Source organism: Syngnathus acus, chromosome 11, assembly GCF_901709675.1.
Source record: "Syngnathus acus chromosome 11, fSynAcu1.2, whole genome shotgun sequence".
NCBI lineage: Eukaryota > Metazoa > Chordata > Actinopteri > Syngnathiformes > Syngnathidae > Syngnathus > Syngnathus acus.
The window spans coordinates 1,379,291-1,394,915 of NC_051096.1; the positions used below are offsets into that span (position 1 = coordinate 1,379,291).

General features: G+C 47.6%; 1 protein-coding gene across 2 annotated transcripts; it reads right to left on the bottom strand.

The window, feature by feature from the left end:
* Positions 1–3,925: 3,925 nt before the first annotated feature.
* Positions 3,926–13,370, bottom strand: tinagl1 (tubulointerstitial nephritis antigen-like 1). 2 transcript variants are annotated; one of them, XM_037264017.1, is made up of 12 exons: positions 13,236–13,370; positions 11,251–11,558; positions 10,339–10,405; positions 9,560–9,652; positions 9,354–9,468; positions 9,001–9,127; positions 8,770–8,920; positions 8,436–8,625; positions 8,129–8,174; positions 7,307–7,430; positions 5,564–5,609; positions 3,926–5,484 (listed from the first exon to the last, which is right to left on the bottom strand). In XM_037264017.1, the coding sequence occupies exons 2-12, from the start codon at positions 11,549–11,551 to the stop codon at positions 5,320–5,322; spliced, it is 1,425 nt and encodes a 474-aa protein (XP_037119912.1). In that variant the 5' UTR covers positions 11,552–11,558; positions 13,236–13,370; the 3' UTR covers positions 3,926–5,319. The 2 variants fall into 2 exon arrangements, with proteins under 2 accessions (XP_037119912.1, XP_037119913.1); XM_037264018.1 differs by having other exon boundaries at positions 13,218–13,321.
* Between the last annotated feature and the right edge of the window lie 2,255 nt (positions 13,371–15,625).

Here is a 15,625-nt window from a genome sequence, read left to right on the forward strand (position 1 = left end):
GACGTCGTGAGTCGGTGGGGAGAATACTTTGAAGACCTCCTCAATTCCACCTACACGCCTTCCATTGTGGAAGCAGGGCCTGGAGACTCTGAGGCGGACTCTCCAATCTCTGGGGTCGAAGTCACTGAGGTAGTTAAAAAAACTCCTCGGTGGCAAGGCCCGGGGGGTGGATGAGATTCGCCCAGAGTTCTTAAAGGCTCTGGATGTTGTGGGGCTGTCATGGGTGACACGCCTCTACAACATTGTGTGGACATCGGGGACGGTGCCTCTGGATTGGCAGACTGGGGTGGTGGTTCCCCTCTTTAAGAAGGGGGACCGGAGGGTGTGTTCCAATTACAGGGGAATCACACTCCTCAGCCTCCCTGGTAAGGTCTATTCAGGGGTGCTGGAGAGGAGGGTCCGTCGGGAGGTTGAACCTCGGATTCAGGAGGAGCAGTGTGGCTTTCGTCCTGGCCGTGGAACAGTGGACCAGCTCTACACCGTCGGCAGGATCCTCGATGGTGCATGGGAGTTCACCCAAACAGTCCACATGTGTTGTGTGACTTGGAGAAGGCGTTCGACCGTGTCCCTCGGGAGGTTCTGTGGAGGGTGCTTCGGGAGTACGGAGTGCCAAGCCAACTCATAAGGGCGGTTCGGTCCCTGTATCACCGATGCCAGATTTTGGTTCGCATTTCCGGCAGTAAGTCGGATTCGTTCCCAGTGAGGTTTGGACTCCGCCAAGGCTGCCCTTTGTCACCGATTCTGTTCATAGTTTTTATGGACAGAATTTCTAGGCGCAGCCGAGGTGTTGAGGGGGTCCGGTTTGGGGACCTCAGCATCGCGTCTCTGCTTTTTGCAGACAACGTGGTGCTGTTGGCTTCTTCAGGCCGTGATCTCCAGCTCTCACTGGAGCGGTTCACAGCCGAGTGTGAAGCGGTCGGGATGAGGGTCAGCACTTTCAAATCCGAGTCCATGGTCCTCGGTCGGAAAAGGGTGGAATGCCCTCTCCGGATCGGGGATGAGATCCTGCCCCAAAGTGGAGGAGTTCAAGTATCTTGGGGTCTTGTTCACGAGTGAGGGCAGGATGGAGCGCGAGATCGACAGGCGGATCGGTGCAGCGTCGGCGGTAATGCGGACTCTGTCCCGGTTCGTCGTTGACCAGCTCAGTGGCCTAGTGGTAGAGTGTCCGCCCTGAGACTGGAAGGTTGTGGGGTCAAACCCCGGCCGGGTCATACCAAAGACTATAAAAATGTGACCCATTGCCTCCCTACTTGGCACTCAGCATTAAGGGTGGGAATTGGGGGATTAGATCACCAATTGATTCCCGAGCGTGGCACCGCCGCTGCTCACTGCTCCCCTCTCCCCCAGGGGATGGATCAAAATCACACGGGATGGGTTAAATGCAGAGAGATTTAGTTTACTGAACTGTTTTTCAAGGCTCAGGAAAACCTTGCAGGTGTTTCGAGTTAATTTGACGATTCAAGTGATTAGTTGAATACCCTACCAGCAGAGATGGGGACTCGAGTCACTGTGACTTGGACTCGAGTCAACTCGAGTCGCTGTTTTGATGACTTGTGACTTGACTCGACAAAAAATGAAAAAACTTGAGACTCGACTTGGACTTGGAAGTTAAATACTCATGACTTGACTTGACTTGAGACACGATGACTTGAATGACTTCAGTGTTATTTAGTTTATGTTTTAAGTTTGAATATAAAATTAATAATACATTTAAAAAAATAATATCGATAACTCGGTAGGAGCGCAGGCTGAGAATGGCGTTGTCATGATTGGATCACTACCCTGTCAATCAATCAGTCGTGCCCTCTCTACCTACCGAACGTGTTTATTGGAGAGTCACGCCCCTTTATATCAGACATGCGCAAACATGTCTGCGGGAGCGGTACCGCGAGTCATCACCTTCGGCTATCGCAATTACTTTTATGACGGCAAAAGACGGACAGCCCAGTGCGAGATATGCAACAAAAACATTTCGGACAGCCAGACGACAACTTCAAACTTTGTCCGTCATTTGAAGAGCCATTCTGCCAAGTAAGTGCTTTTCATTTATCTAAATAGGTGTGTATATATAGCTTTAACGCAATGAATATGATGATGAAACTGAATTAAGTAAATATGATTTAATATGGAGCAAGTTAATCAATTTAAACTACAGTTAACTTGACTTGGACTTGACCTATTTAAGGACTTGACTTGGACTTGACTTGACATATTTAAGGACTTGACTTGACTTGACTTGACTTGCCCAAGAAAAAAATGACTTGGGACTTACTTGAGACTTGAAGGTTAAGACTTGAGACTTACTTGAGACTTGCACATGTGTGACTTGGTCCCATCTCTGCCTACTAGTATACTTTTTCATGATATTCTAATATTTTGAGATAGGATATTTGAGTTTGCTTAAACTGTATGCCATAATCAGCAATATTGGAATAATAAAAGGCTTGCAATATTTCAGTTGATTTGCAATGAACCCAGAATGTATGACATTTTTGTTTTTTTAACTGTATTACAGAAAATAAAGAACTTCATCACAATATTCAAATTTTCTGAGACAGTCCTGTATAAAAGCCCAACTTCTCACCCCACAAATATGTGATTTGGAATAATAGATGTTATACAAAAATAAGTCTTTGTTCTTCTGTAACTGGGTTGACAGATTATTTTAGTAAGTCAATTATTTAATGTTAATAGACATCATATGTCCTACGCTGAATTTTTACATACTTTTAAATTTCCAGCCACAGACAAAGAATATGCCATCTTGTTCGATGCAATTCACATGGGTATAACAATGTTATTTAAAGATATACAACCACATGTACCAGATGCGTCTCTCCCCAGTCCTATGAATACAAATATAGGAAAAAACTTGTCTGGCACACAATAACAATAGGAATAGAAAGGTTATAGAAGTATGTGCATTATTTCAGAAATAATCTTCATCACTTTCGTATGTGGTCTCCTATTGGAACTGTTTTGTTAGTGATATTGACTGGAAAAAAGTATGGACGATGGTGAATAAAATATTTTTTTCCTAACGAACAAGGTAAAAGAGGTGTATAAAAGGGACATTAATTTGAACTGTTCTTTCTGTGGAAATACTTGTGTTGTTTTTTTCTTTGTGGGTTCTTAATAACCAAACCGTATATTGAGGAAGAAGAACTTTTACTTTCTTTCAACACGCTTCATCCGTACAGCCCGGAACATTTACGTCTCTGTTGTCCTGTTCATTTTCTCCATCTTCAAGCGTCCTCTGCTGTCCGGAGGTAGATGTGACATTCACATAAACAATGATAAGCAGATCTCCATTTGCTCATATCATTACAAGACTCACCACTTTCTTTTCTCTCTATGTACTCAGAATGACCACGAGATGGCACCACAAGCCATGTTTTGTGCTTGAGGAGAGAATTCGAAGCATATGGCCAGTACCATGTTAAATTAAGTTATCCCTCTGAAATGCTAATTAATTCAGAAAGAAATAACTGATGATCACTGATTCAATTTTAATACTCGAAAAAAATATTTTACTACTATGCAAGTAGACTCCCTGAGGAGATTTTTACTTGGCAGCATTTTTTGCCCAAGTGAAATGTTTCCCTTTGATGCTGTCTGTAAATTTTTGTTGTTTGTGCCAGGGTGAGGTCCGCACCGATTGTCCCGCTTTCCTCATTCGGGCGGGATAGCTCGGCTGCTTTCTGCGCCAGCTGACGTGCAAACAATGAGAGAAATGTAAACAACGCAATCCAACTTTTCCGTACTTGGACTTGATCTGCGGCTGCTACCACCAGATAAGCTTTTATTGCTGAATTATGTGGCGGCACCGGCAATGACTATTTTTACCCAAGAGGAGATTACGGGCAAAATGGAGTGATACAGCAAAGTGGACCAACAAAAAAACATTACAATATGGAGACAGCAAGGTGATGGAAAGACTTTATTGTGCGGCGCAAGTGGACACTCACTCGCGTTTATTACACGCAAGGCGCACCAGACGACCGAGAGACGAACATTGCACAGATACGAGCGGAATAACATACAGTGTAGCTTAATTTACTTCTTATAAATAAATGACGCACACGAGTGAGTGTGGCGTTCTCACACGCAAACACGCGCGTACACACACACACACACACACACACACACACACACACATACATACATACACACACAACAATGTGGAGTGGATGTTGGCATTTTTGGGGGGTTGACGTCCGGACCACAACATGATGGAGGACGGCGGACACGCCACACTGCACCCTGCCTGTCCAATTGCGTACATGCGTTTATCTTTGAAGTTTGAAGGAAGAAGCGACGGTGCGAAAGATCACGAGGCAGGATTACGGCGCTTGAAGAGGAGCGTAATTGAAGACCAGCAATAATAACAGCCTAGCTCACTTTCAAGTGAGAGCTGAAAATCCCTACTTAGGTGAAGTAGACCCCCCCCGCACTCCTCACAATCCGCAACGCAAACATGTTGCACACTTTCAAAATGGCTTGAATACGATCCAGTTGTAAGTGGGCTCACTATTTGGCACGTCAAATAGCTGCTCAATGCTGGTTAAAGGAAGGATAGCTATAAGTGAGCTCACCATTTGGCAGGTCAAATAGTCACCCAGTGTTTCTTCTGGAATGAGAGGTCAAATGGATCATTATTTGGCAGGTGTACTTATCTAACGTCATTGTCTGTTTATTAAGGGGTTTCTATTTATCCATCACTGCTGAGAAACTTGCATTTTTCTTTTTGGTTCTCCAGAAGCACTTAACAATCAAAGTATAAAAATAAGTCACATGAGTGTTGGATTTGTAAATTATAATAATCAAATACAGTACAACGGGTAGCAAAATAAACTACTTTGAGCAAACGTGTCATCATGATGACTTGACTCACTGCTTTTTGTTTCATATATTCTGGCCCAAACAACATTTTTTTTCTGAAGGTGAAACTGTGAAAGTCAACCGCCTACAGCTTAGATGCATGGGGCTTGTATTCCAGAGAATGTCTGGGCGTGTCTGTGTCGCTTATTTTGGGGGATTTGTGCCTGTTTGCCCAAAACTGCTCCGCTCCGTTCAAAGTGTTTGTCTTTTCATCATCCCCCTTGCCGCCTGCGTTTCTCTTGATCGGAGGAATTGTGGATGCGCGTGCTTCTTCAGACGCTAGTCAAGGCAAGTAAAACCAGCTGAGATGCGGTGGTTGGTTGGTTGGTTGGTTGGTTGGTTGGTTGGTTGGTTGGTTGGTTGGTTGGTTGGTTGGTTGGTTGGTTGGTTGGTTGGGGTGGGGGAGGGTGAAGTTCTGAGGCTCCTGCTGTGTGGGCTCTAAACGTGGCGGCGGCGCTGGTGCTGGTGGTGGTGCATGTCCTCCACGGTGACCCTGCCCCACACACCGATCACAAAGGTCTCGATCTCGCACTCGTTGTCGCCGCGGGCGATGCGGAAGTAGCCGTCTTCGCCCCAGTTCTTGCCCCAGGTGTTGGCGGCAATCTTTGAGATCACAAGTTGAGGTCAAGTCATTTCAAGCGGTTGACGATGACAGAAAGTGTGCGGTCTTCCAAAACCTTACCCAGTACTTCTTGGGAGCGCCATTAGAGTCCCACTCTTGACCCCACCTGAAGAAAGCCGAGAAGACGGTTGGTTATAGTCTTGGGTTTTGACTCGATGTCATGATGGCAAATGAGTTCAGTGGTGACGGAACCGTTTGAAGGCCAAATGGCAAAGAGATAGAAATTAGCTAGCCAGGCGTGCCAACCAGTTGATGGAATTTGAGCAATGCCAACGTTCGTCAGCTCAGCAGGAAGTGCTACTCAACAACATCCTGGAAAAAGGAGTATTTATAGACAACTTTCCAACCTCGATCAGATCTTCTAAAAACATGAAACCTTGCTTTTCCCCTCTCCTGATTTACAGCAGGAAGTAGAGGACAAGTTACGAGGAAGCCAGTGCCGCCTCCACCTCAGAAATACTCTCAAGCAAACAAAAAGCCATTCCTCGGCCGGCTGTCTCGTTTGGCAACTTCTGTGCGCTCGGGACCTCTTGGCGAGGCTCCATCAAAATTCCCATCGAGTCTCGCCGTCTTGTACAACAAACGCTTGTCCTCCCATCCTGTTTTTAGCACTCCGGAATTTTCAGTTTCCCCCCTGAGAGACTCCCGGTAGCCGACGCCATTTTATCTTCGAAGAGGAAGTAAAGCGGTTCTGGGAAACGGACCGATTGGCACACCTTCGGCTGTCAGTCAGGATTTCACGGCTGCTGTCATGACAAAGCTCCGAGCAGCAGAAAAGTTTTTGGTTGCAAAACCAGTCACAGCCGATGCAAAGCAAACATTAGAAGAACATTTTCCCCAATCTCAAATCAAATGTTCAGGTAGAGGGCGGTAGAGGACAAAATGGCAGCACTGACCCCCTGATCCTCTGTCGGCCACGCTCGGGATCAGCGGCCGGCCCGGACAATGGGCCTTTCCACCACAGTGGACTTCAATGCTGCTTCCGCAAACTTTCCCAGGCCGCCGGCTTAAAGGGACGCGTAGCGCTATCAAAACACTCGCACGCCTGCCAGGTGGGCGCCCTCGCTGGCCCAGAACGACCCTGGCCGCTCTCGCCGTCACCTTTGAGAGCGGTCACCTCGACCTTCCGTCGTGTTTTGGTGTAAACATGCTAATCGTGCCATGTTTTGAAGGTTCATGGTGTTTGGATGTGACATCTATTCCTCGCCAACGGCCGCTACACAAGCACAGCTGCTTTTTGGGAAGCTGACGTTTTCCCAAAAGGTTTTCCACATCTAGACAAGATTGCCTTTTTTGGTAATGGCGTTGGGATTGGCAAGGACGGCCTGTTGGCTGGGGGTTCGAGCACCACCTGTTGCTTAGGCTACCTGAAAGTGCTTTTTTTTTTCAGGCTTAGGGCTGTGTGCACTTTTTCCTCCCACATTTCTTTGGCTGATTAAAAGGAGCCACTCATTTTCTCATTTGCAAAGCAACGTCTCATTGACATCAGACAGATGAGTGAAGAATTTCAAGAGTCGAAACCTCCCGCACACACGTGCATTCCTTGAAAAAAGAGCCTCAAAGCAGGTGATTGTCTCGAGATAGCGCTTGTGTTTTGTCTCAGATGCGGTGAGGGGAGGGAACAAAAAAAAAAAAGAATGGCAGACGTCCGGCCGCCCACCGATGACAGAGACGCGAGTCAGGTAGGCCAGGTGCGGCAGACGTCTGCATATTTGCGGTCTGCACACTTGTGGTGAGGGAGGGGGGTGGAGTCTAACCCCTCTCGATGTTTCCGGCGTGTCGCGACAAGATGCCTTTACGTACCCGGTGATCCTGACCGAGTGCGTGCCGTGCTTGCGGAAGTGCGGCGGCTTAGTGAAGCTGACGTCCGTGTGTTTGTAGATGCCGCTCTTGTATACAAAGAAGTCCTCGTGGACCTCCATGATGGCTGCCGGGCATCAAAAACACAACGTCAAACGCAGCACACAATTAGCAACACGAGATGAAGCACGGCAACAGGCTGTTTCCTGACTTTTCATACACGGGCAAATTTTCCCAGTTCGACACCGGGGCCGCAAATCAGCTAACAATAGGCAAGTGGACGAACGTGCACCAGCCTTGTTTTAGGAATTCAAAGGAAACTTGTCATGAAGCCAACGTGTCTTCCTGGCCAATCAGATGAGAAGTAAAACACGCACACGTGTACATGGCCTATTCAAGTGAAACTTGACAGCGGTCCAGATAGGCACCAGACTGTGAGGCGGGCGCAGTTACGGAAGCTGACCAGGGTCAAAGCCGGACAATCAAACTCTCCAGCGGCAGGTCAGGCACCATGACATCATGCACCCCCCCCCCCACCCGCACAAAAAAAGTGCACATTTACTTTGTGTCATTTTGAAACTACAAAATGGTAAGCAACATTTAGATGTCATGCTGCACGCAAATGGACGAAGAAGCTGCCAACACAAGTGAAGAACTTTTCTTTTCAAATGAATACATTGTTACTGTGCCTATGTTGCAAAGGCTGTCTCATTTTCTTTTTCATAAAGAACACTTGAGCCTAACGCTACTGCAGCTGACTGTATTTTCTTTTGAAACATTTCCTAATGGACACAAAGTGAAATAAATGAAAATGCGTGGCCTTACCTTGCACGGGGCCATTATCCATAATCTCCTTCATAATCTCCTTTTCCTGCAAGAGACAACATAAATGGAGAGATAGCGTTACATCCCTCGAGGGCGCTAAAAAGTCGAAAAACAAGATTGATCCTTGCCCCCCCTCCCAGGTCCTTAATGCCTGACTTATTGACTTCACAGGCGGGCTCGGATGACTGAAGGAGGCATCGGCTATCGTTTAGTTCGATGCAAGCCGACATAAGGTGATGCTTTGCCCAAATAAGGACGGCAAGGGCTACTCCTCCGCATGATTGGGCGGACGCTGCGCTACACTTACGTTGGCCGAGAGCCTGTAGGGCGGCGTGGACTGGTAGATGTCGTTGTGCTGGTAGTTGTGCGCGTTGGGGCAGCGCTGTGTGGCCTGCCTCTTTCCTCGGCCCACTGAGCGGCTCTGCATCATGCAGCGGGCCGCCTCGGTCGCCGTGGGTCGCGGGGCGCTGTACGGGTAGCAGTCTTCCGTCACCACCCTCAAGAAAACCAAAATCAAATCACAGTTAGCGTAGTGTTCCTTAGCATCGGGGCTGGATGTGACCAGATCGCTTAAAAAAAAAAAATATGGAGGTTCTATGATTGGCCAGTCTGTAGTTTGAGGGGCGTGGCTCAGTCCTCACCCTCTGCGGCGGAGATACCACCAGGCTCCGTCGACGCGGCCCCCGGCGCAGCCGCCCTGGTTCTTAATGTCGCAGGAAATGAGGTTCTGCGGGGACAGCTGAGGGGTCATGTGACCCATGGACTGGATGGAGATTCGATCCGATGCTACGGCTAAACAAAAACAGGAGAAAATCTTTGAAAGTTTCCCTTCTGACGAGAGCCAAGCAAATTTGCGTGCGGTTGCAGCCTACCCGCTGTCGAGAAGGCCCAGGAGGCGGCGCAGTTGCCCTGGTCCAGAGGTTCGTGGATCTTGCCTGGCCACTTGTCAGCCGAGTTGAAACTGGAGGGCAAGGCGTCGCCCTGGGGATCCATGTTCATCTAAGACACGGAACAACAAATTCCACAAATGGCGGCGACACAGGTGCCGGTAGCAACACGTCGACAGTGACAAGGGCGCAAAGAGGAATGCCGGGGGCGGGCGCGTTGGAGCGTTTGGATCAGGGTCTTATGTAACGTGCAGACAACAGGCCACAGCCACATACCGACCCGATTAGCGCCTTTTGATCTCCAGACAAAGACCCTGTGACTCAAGATGGCCGCTTACCTGGATTTCGTTCATGTTCAAGATGCTTTTGGAGGGTCTCTGCGTGCCCAGTCTGTAGCGGATGCCCTCGTCCAATGTCATGCCGTACAACTGGCTGTAGTTAGCAGCCCTCCACCTGGTTAGAACCACACCACCCCAAGATTGGCACAAAAACTGACAGAACGACGAGCTCGTCCGAGGAGGTAAAAAAGTGTGTCTTGCCTTACCCATAATTCCCTCTGTTGATAGCCTGGATCATGTTGCCGTCCATCAAGCAGGCGTTCTGTTCACACTCCCACCGTCCCGTCGTGCCGCATGTGCTAAAAAATGAATAAATAAATAAAAAATGAATGAATGAATGAATAAAGTTAGCATCTTCATTCATTTCATTATTTCAATTATTGCCTGAAAATTGCAAAAACATGGAAGGAGGCACTTGCAGGATGTCAAGTAATTCGACACTTGTTGCTAGGTTAGTGTTCAAAGGGTGCAATCCTAACTGCCACAACATCAATTCAACCATTTCTGTGCACTCTTGTTGCCAGGGCAGGATCGTAAATAGCCCAAAGAAATGGAAACAAGTTGTTCAAATGAATTGAAATCAACGCAGGAAGGCCCCGATAAGCTCCACAGAGGAGAGAGCGGAACGGCGGAAGATAAGTCAGGCGGGACCGGAGGGGAGGATGCGCCTTCGGGAAATGATCGGAGAGTGAGCGAGTGGGAGTTGTGCATTCTTGGAGAGCGCAAAGACCAACGAACAAGGCGGCTTTGTTGCTTGAGAACATATGTGACGTTTTGTAGCTATTTTTAGCAGCCGGTGTGCATGCGCGCATGCATGTCTGCTGGGCTGCCGTTATCAACTTCCATTCTTACTTTTCGGGAAGTTTCCTATCATAACACCCCAAGACACTTTGGAACAGCTGTGAGTTTGTGAGCAGATATGTAATGCTTGTGTTGAAATAAGTGAAGGACTATTTGTTTTGTTTTGTTCTGTTTTTGAACATACCACAAGTTGCAGTTGTCCTTGTATGTTTGTCCTGAGAGGAACTTGATCCCGTTTCGTTCACAGGAGCCTAAAAGGAGACAAACAATTCACAGCAAACTTTCAAGAATGCCTCAAAATGGCCGTCGTGTGCGATGTGTTGATGTTGCGCTTAAGGAGCGCTGAGCTCCGCTAATCCAGCGAGAAGGAAGAAATGGGAGCGCTGTGGCAAAGTGTAGACGACGGAGGAGCGCGAGTAACTCTTCAATGCTCGCTTTCAAAGAATTCCTCAAAATCTCCCATCGGAATGTGTGTGACATTCTTTCGTGCATGGGGAATGTTGCCGATTAAGTGCAATTTCCCTCGCGGGCCGGCGGAGAATTTACGAGGTGCTCAGTTTTTCTCGTCAGGTGCGGCTAGGGGATTGCGCAGCGAGGCCCCCCTCTGAGGGAGGCTGCAATTCCACCCAGGCGAGTGAATGCAGCCGCTTATGTCATTACACAGTCAGAGTCTCTCGGATGCTGATTGAGATTCCGGGAATTTTCCAGACACGAGAACATGATGGAACGAAAACGGAAGGAGCCTTTCTTACAGCTCCTGTCCTGCAACCCCCGTGGCGCGTCTGAGCACCCCCCCTCGCCCCCTACATAGTCAACATTCTTTGTCCCGACCTCCCACCTTCCCTTCATAAGAGGCCTTCTGTTCTCAGGTGGACTTCTGCTGTTCAGGGCACATTTTCACGCTTTGCCTTTGAGAAAGCTCGGAGGAAGGCCTACATTAAAAAAAGTCAGCCACAAACATTTGGAGGGGCCGAGCAAACAACAGCATGTTGGAGGTTTCAGGCAGGTGGAGATGAAAAATCTGCGATTTACAACCCCCCCCCCCCCCCCCCCCCCCCCCCCCCCAGCTCCCCCTCTCCTCATACACGATACATACCAATGAAGGGGGGATCCACGCCCAGACAGTGCCCCCAGAAGTCGGGGCAACAGTCAGACACGGTGCGGTTGCAGAAGAGGTCACAGTAGCAGATGGTGTCCAAGTAGGGCACGGTGCACAGGTCGTCCCGTCCCGGGCAGCAGCCGCCTCGCCGCTGGCAGTACGAGCCCAGCGGGTCGCGGATGCCACCCGTGTGTAGCGGAGCAGCCAGCTCCCTCTTGGACCTCCTCCACTGGCTTCGCGCCGCATTTCCCTCCGCCTCCACCAGGAGCAACGCGCCAAGTACGAGGAAGAGCTTCATGACGAGTCTGCGGGGGGGAGATGGAATTAAATCAAGCTGCCAAGACAAACAAGCGGCTAACTACGATGCTCCATTTAGCAGGAAGTGATGGAAAAGTTCTCCAAATGAAGAGTGATGCATGATGGGGGAGGTCACGGAGAAGGGCCACTTCCCAGGCATGCACAGAGGCATTTCCCACATTTTTGTGCCTCGTAAATGCCCTTATTTAGCATCTTTTGTGTTGCACTTGGATTCAAGCGTTGCTTACTTTATGAGTGCAGCATTTCAAAAGCAAGTATTTTTAGCTACATGCTAACAAACGATGCAAAATGCCTTGGGAGAGCTAATAACACGCGCAAGCATGCAATCTAACAGGTATACCTTCTTTGTCCTCTATGAAGAGCCACATGAGCATCATGTCTATTATATCGCCCCCTGGTGGCCAAGAGGAGCATACCTATAACTTTTGAGTATCGCTGGACTGCAGTATTGTGGTGTGTAACATGTTTTGACCTAGACTGGACATAAGTCGATGACCCACCTCAACATGTCTGCCATTAAAGTGGTTGAACCGCGCACATTTAGCGATGTCTTCATTTCCCGTGTACAGTTAGTTCCCATGCCGAGCCCCTTCCCCTTCCCCTCCACCCTCAAATATGTATCATTGTGTGAAGCGCTTGGCATGCTGCTTACTTAAAGAGCATCATTAATTATCCTGTCTGATCATAGGGCACAATGAGAGTCCCCCCTCCGCCCAAATGAAGTGAAGCTCCGGAAGAGATCTTTGCTGCGCTGTTTTCTGCATGACTGTGCCTTTTGTTGTACGCACACATACACACACACACACACACACACACACACACACACACACACACACACACACACACACATACGTATGGCATTATGGGATGGGCAGGGCCACGCTTTCTTTACACAAATGTTTTGTTGCAGCGGCGGCGATGGCAATAACAGCTCACATTGCCACGGTGGGGAAAAAAAACATTAGGAACTCAGATCAAATAAGATGAAAGACGAAAAATGGAATAGTGCAGTTTGGCCTTTTGTTATTCATCCATGAAGAGTTGTAATGCCGCCGAGCAGCGCTTCTCCATTTGGCACGAGTGAGAACGTCATTTTCATCAAGTATTTGCGCGGCTATGACGGACGCAGCGATTGTCTTTTGGAGCAGGTTGTCATGCTCCCATGTGACCTCTGACCCCAATGCACGGACTTTGAGTCACACTGTACATTGCACACGATGAGTCAGACATTCTTCATGTGTATTGTTTCAAATTGATACCATTCAGCTGAACATTTGCTCAGGTGTGGAAGGTGAAATTTATATTGTCAAGTACAAAGAGCAGGAAAACAAGTTCAAAGCAGACTCAAAATTAAAGTGTGCTTTTTGCACACATAACAAATACAATGACTGCAGTTAGTTTAGTGTAACTATTTCTGGTCAACTGATCCCAACCAGTGAAGGACAAAAATGTGTAAAATAAAAAATTATAAAGCACTTGATCCACAACCTAACCTTAACAAACAAGCTTTTTGGTGAGGTTGTGGAAGAGGTCAACTCAGGCTTTTGAAACAATCGTCTCTAAAGCCCCAGAACTAAAACATGATCATCAAACAGAGTCAGCCAAAAGTTATGAGCGCAACATCTAAAGAAAGAAGAATCTCCATCCTGTGTTTGTCACTTTACCTTCTGGCAAAATCCAACTTCTTTCTGAATAATCCACCAGTATCAAGAAATGCGTCTTGCTGTGCGTGTGTGTCTCAGAGGATGTGTGGAGCTGCACTTGAGTCTTCTCTATATACAGTCAGGCAGGCAGGCAGGCTGCGTGGATGACCACGCCCCCGTGACCCCCCCTTGTGCGCGGCCCTGCTTGGCTGCTTGCCTAATCAGTCGCCTCGGCCGTGCACTTTCCCCTTTTCTCTGCTTCCCTATCAGCTGTCCTTAACCAAGACTGGACGCCATTTGTTTGGAATTCACTCAGCTGGAAAACAGCAGCAGCGTTCCCTCTGATGGTCTCACTGGAAAGGTCAAATGGTAAAGTGGACAACTTTCAAGAGAGTGGCGTGGGAGAAACAGCACTGCCTGGCGGCCGAAACATGTATTGCATCATCAGGAAACATCTCGAAAATTCTCGAGCTTGAGTTATATCATCTAATTCAAGTCTCCTAATTGTGTTATTTTGTAAACCAAAACTCTCAAGGTGCTTCAAGGATTATCCTGGAAAATAGGTTCAAAAGCTCCGTCTGTTAACAGTCACTTTTCACTCACTTCCACCCTCCATGATGATTATAGCATTCGCCGATTCTGAACTGGCGGTAATTGCACAAGCCTTCGATTGTGCACATGAGTAAGAAGCCTCGGGTGAGACCCTCCGCCCGTTTCCCCGCCATCATGGCTGACTCAGGCGCCAACCGGGAGTGAATCACGGCCGCTTTCACAAGTCGTGTAGGCGAAGGAGTGTCATAAGACATTCCATATGCTGCACTGACTCGTGAAAAAAAAAACACAATGACATCAAACATCAGCATTTGCTGTCGATGGTCATTTCCGACAATTGTGTCGACAACGCGGGTAGCACACGCACGCACACACACACACACACACACACACACACACACACACACACACACACACACACACACACACACACACACACACACGTGATTCTGTCAAAGCAAAACTGGAGGCCTAAGCCGCAAAGGTTGAATTGTTTGTTTGATGAAATAGGTTTGTCTTGTTTTCTGAAATTCAAATTCAACTATGCTATTTGGCTAACGGCTAGTCAATACATTGTGGTTGGCGGCGATCCTACGTTTGTAATAATGTGAGGATGAGCCGTCACTCTAAAGCTTCTCGGCAACAATCGTCCCTTTCATCGGTGCCGCCATGATGCTTTGAGCGGGCCACAGTTGGCAAGGCCGGCGAGGGCGACGACAACAACAAGGCTGAGTCGTGTTTACCACTCGTAGGGAAAAACAGGACGCCCCCGCGCTGATGAGAAGCGCAGACGTTTGGGAGGAGCGCTCGCTCGCCTTTTCCTGCCATTGATCCAAAATGAAAGAAATCGCTTCTCCACAGTGACTTTTGAAATCAAATTAGTGCCACAGTATCATGAAGATTGAGGATACCGAATGTAAGATTTGGATCGATAATGTTTAAAAGACGACACTGCAAGTGTATGGATACTTGAAATATTTCATGTCAAATAGCACATAGCAGGACTTTTTTTTTTAACGTGAAACACAACATGGCTATTTTATCCCAGCCTCTCCTCTTCTCTCCGTAATCCTCCTTCCGTCTCACATTTCCCGACTTGCTTATCTCTTAGACAAAACACCTTTTCCCGCCTCTGCCCTTATTTTCTTTGCTAAGGTCGTCGCAGATGTTCCCGCAACAAAAAGGTTCCATTGTTGTCTTTGTCTTCCATAGGGCAGCAAATAAAAGCTGACACATCAAAAATCAATTGAGTGTCTTTTTGTGTTTTGTCTGTCACCTTTGATTCATATTGAGTGTGAAAGCTTCAAAGTCGTAATCAATATGGGCGTAGGGTGGGTTTGCTCTTAAGACCCTCACTCAATACCCGTCACCCACTATTGACTCAACTCAATGTTTTGGGGCCTCAAAAGGACACACCATAGCGAGGAGAAAAAACGTATCACCTCAAATTTAAAAGCAAATCGAATAGCAATGGCAAAGAATGAGATGATTCTTCACGGTGTCAAGCCATCGTGGTTCAGCGCCAACTACTGGCCAGGAGGAATTACTAGATGTCAGATTTTTTTTAAGTATCGATGGCTGGTATCGGCAGTCTGCCCAATACCTCAAAATAAGTCGGTCAGCAAATCTATCACAAAAGTGCCTTTCAAGAATGCTTTTTTATTTTCTCCAGGTATGGAGAAACTAAATGTACCCTACTCATATGACTTATTACTCAGTCACTTGCAGTAAAAAGTTAGCAAGTGATAAGCTGCTCTGACTTAGTTTTTCATTCTAATTTTAGCACTTGATTCCCTGAAAAGCATGTTTGCCAAGAATGAAGTCCACTCGGTCCTCTGCGGAGGAATCTCTTTATGTCA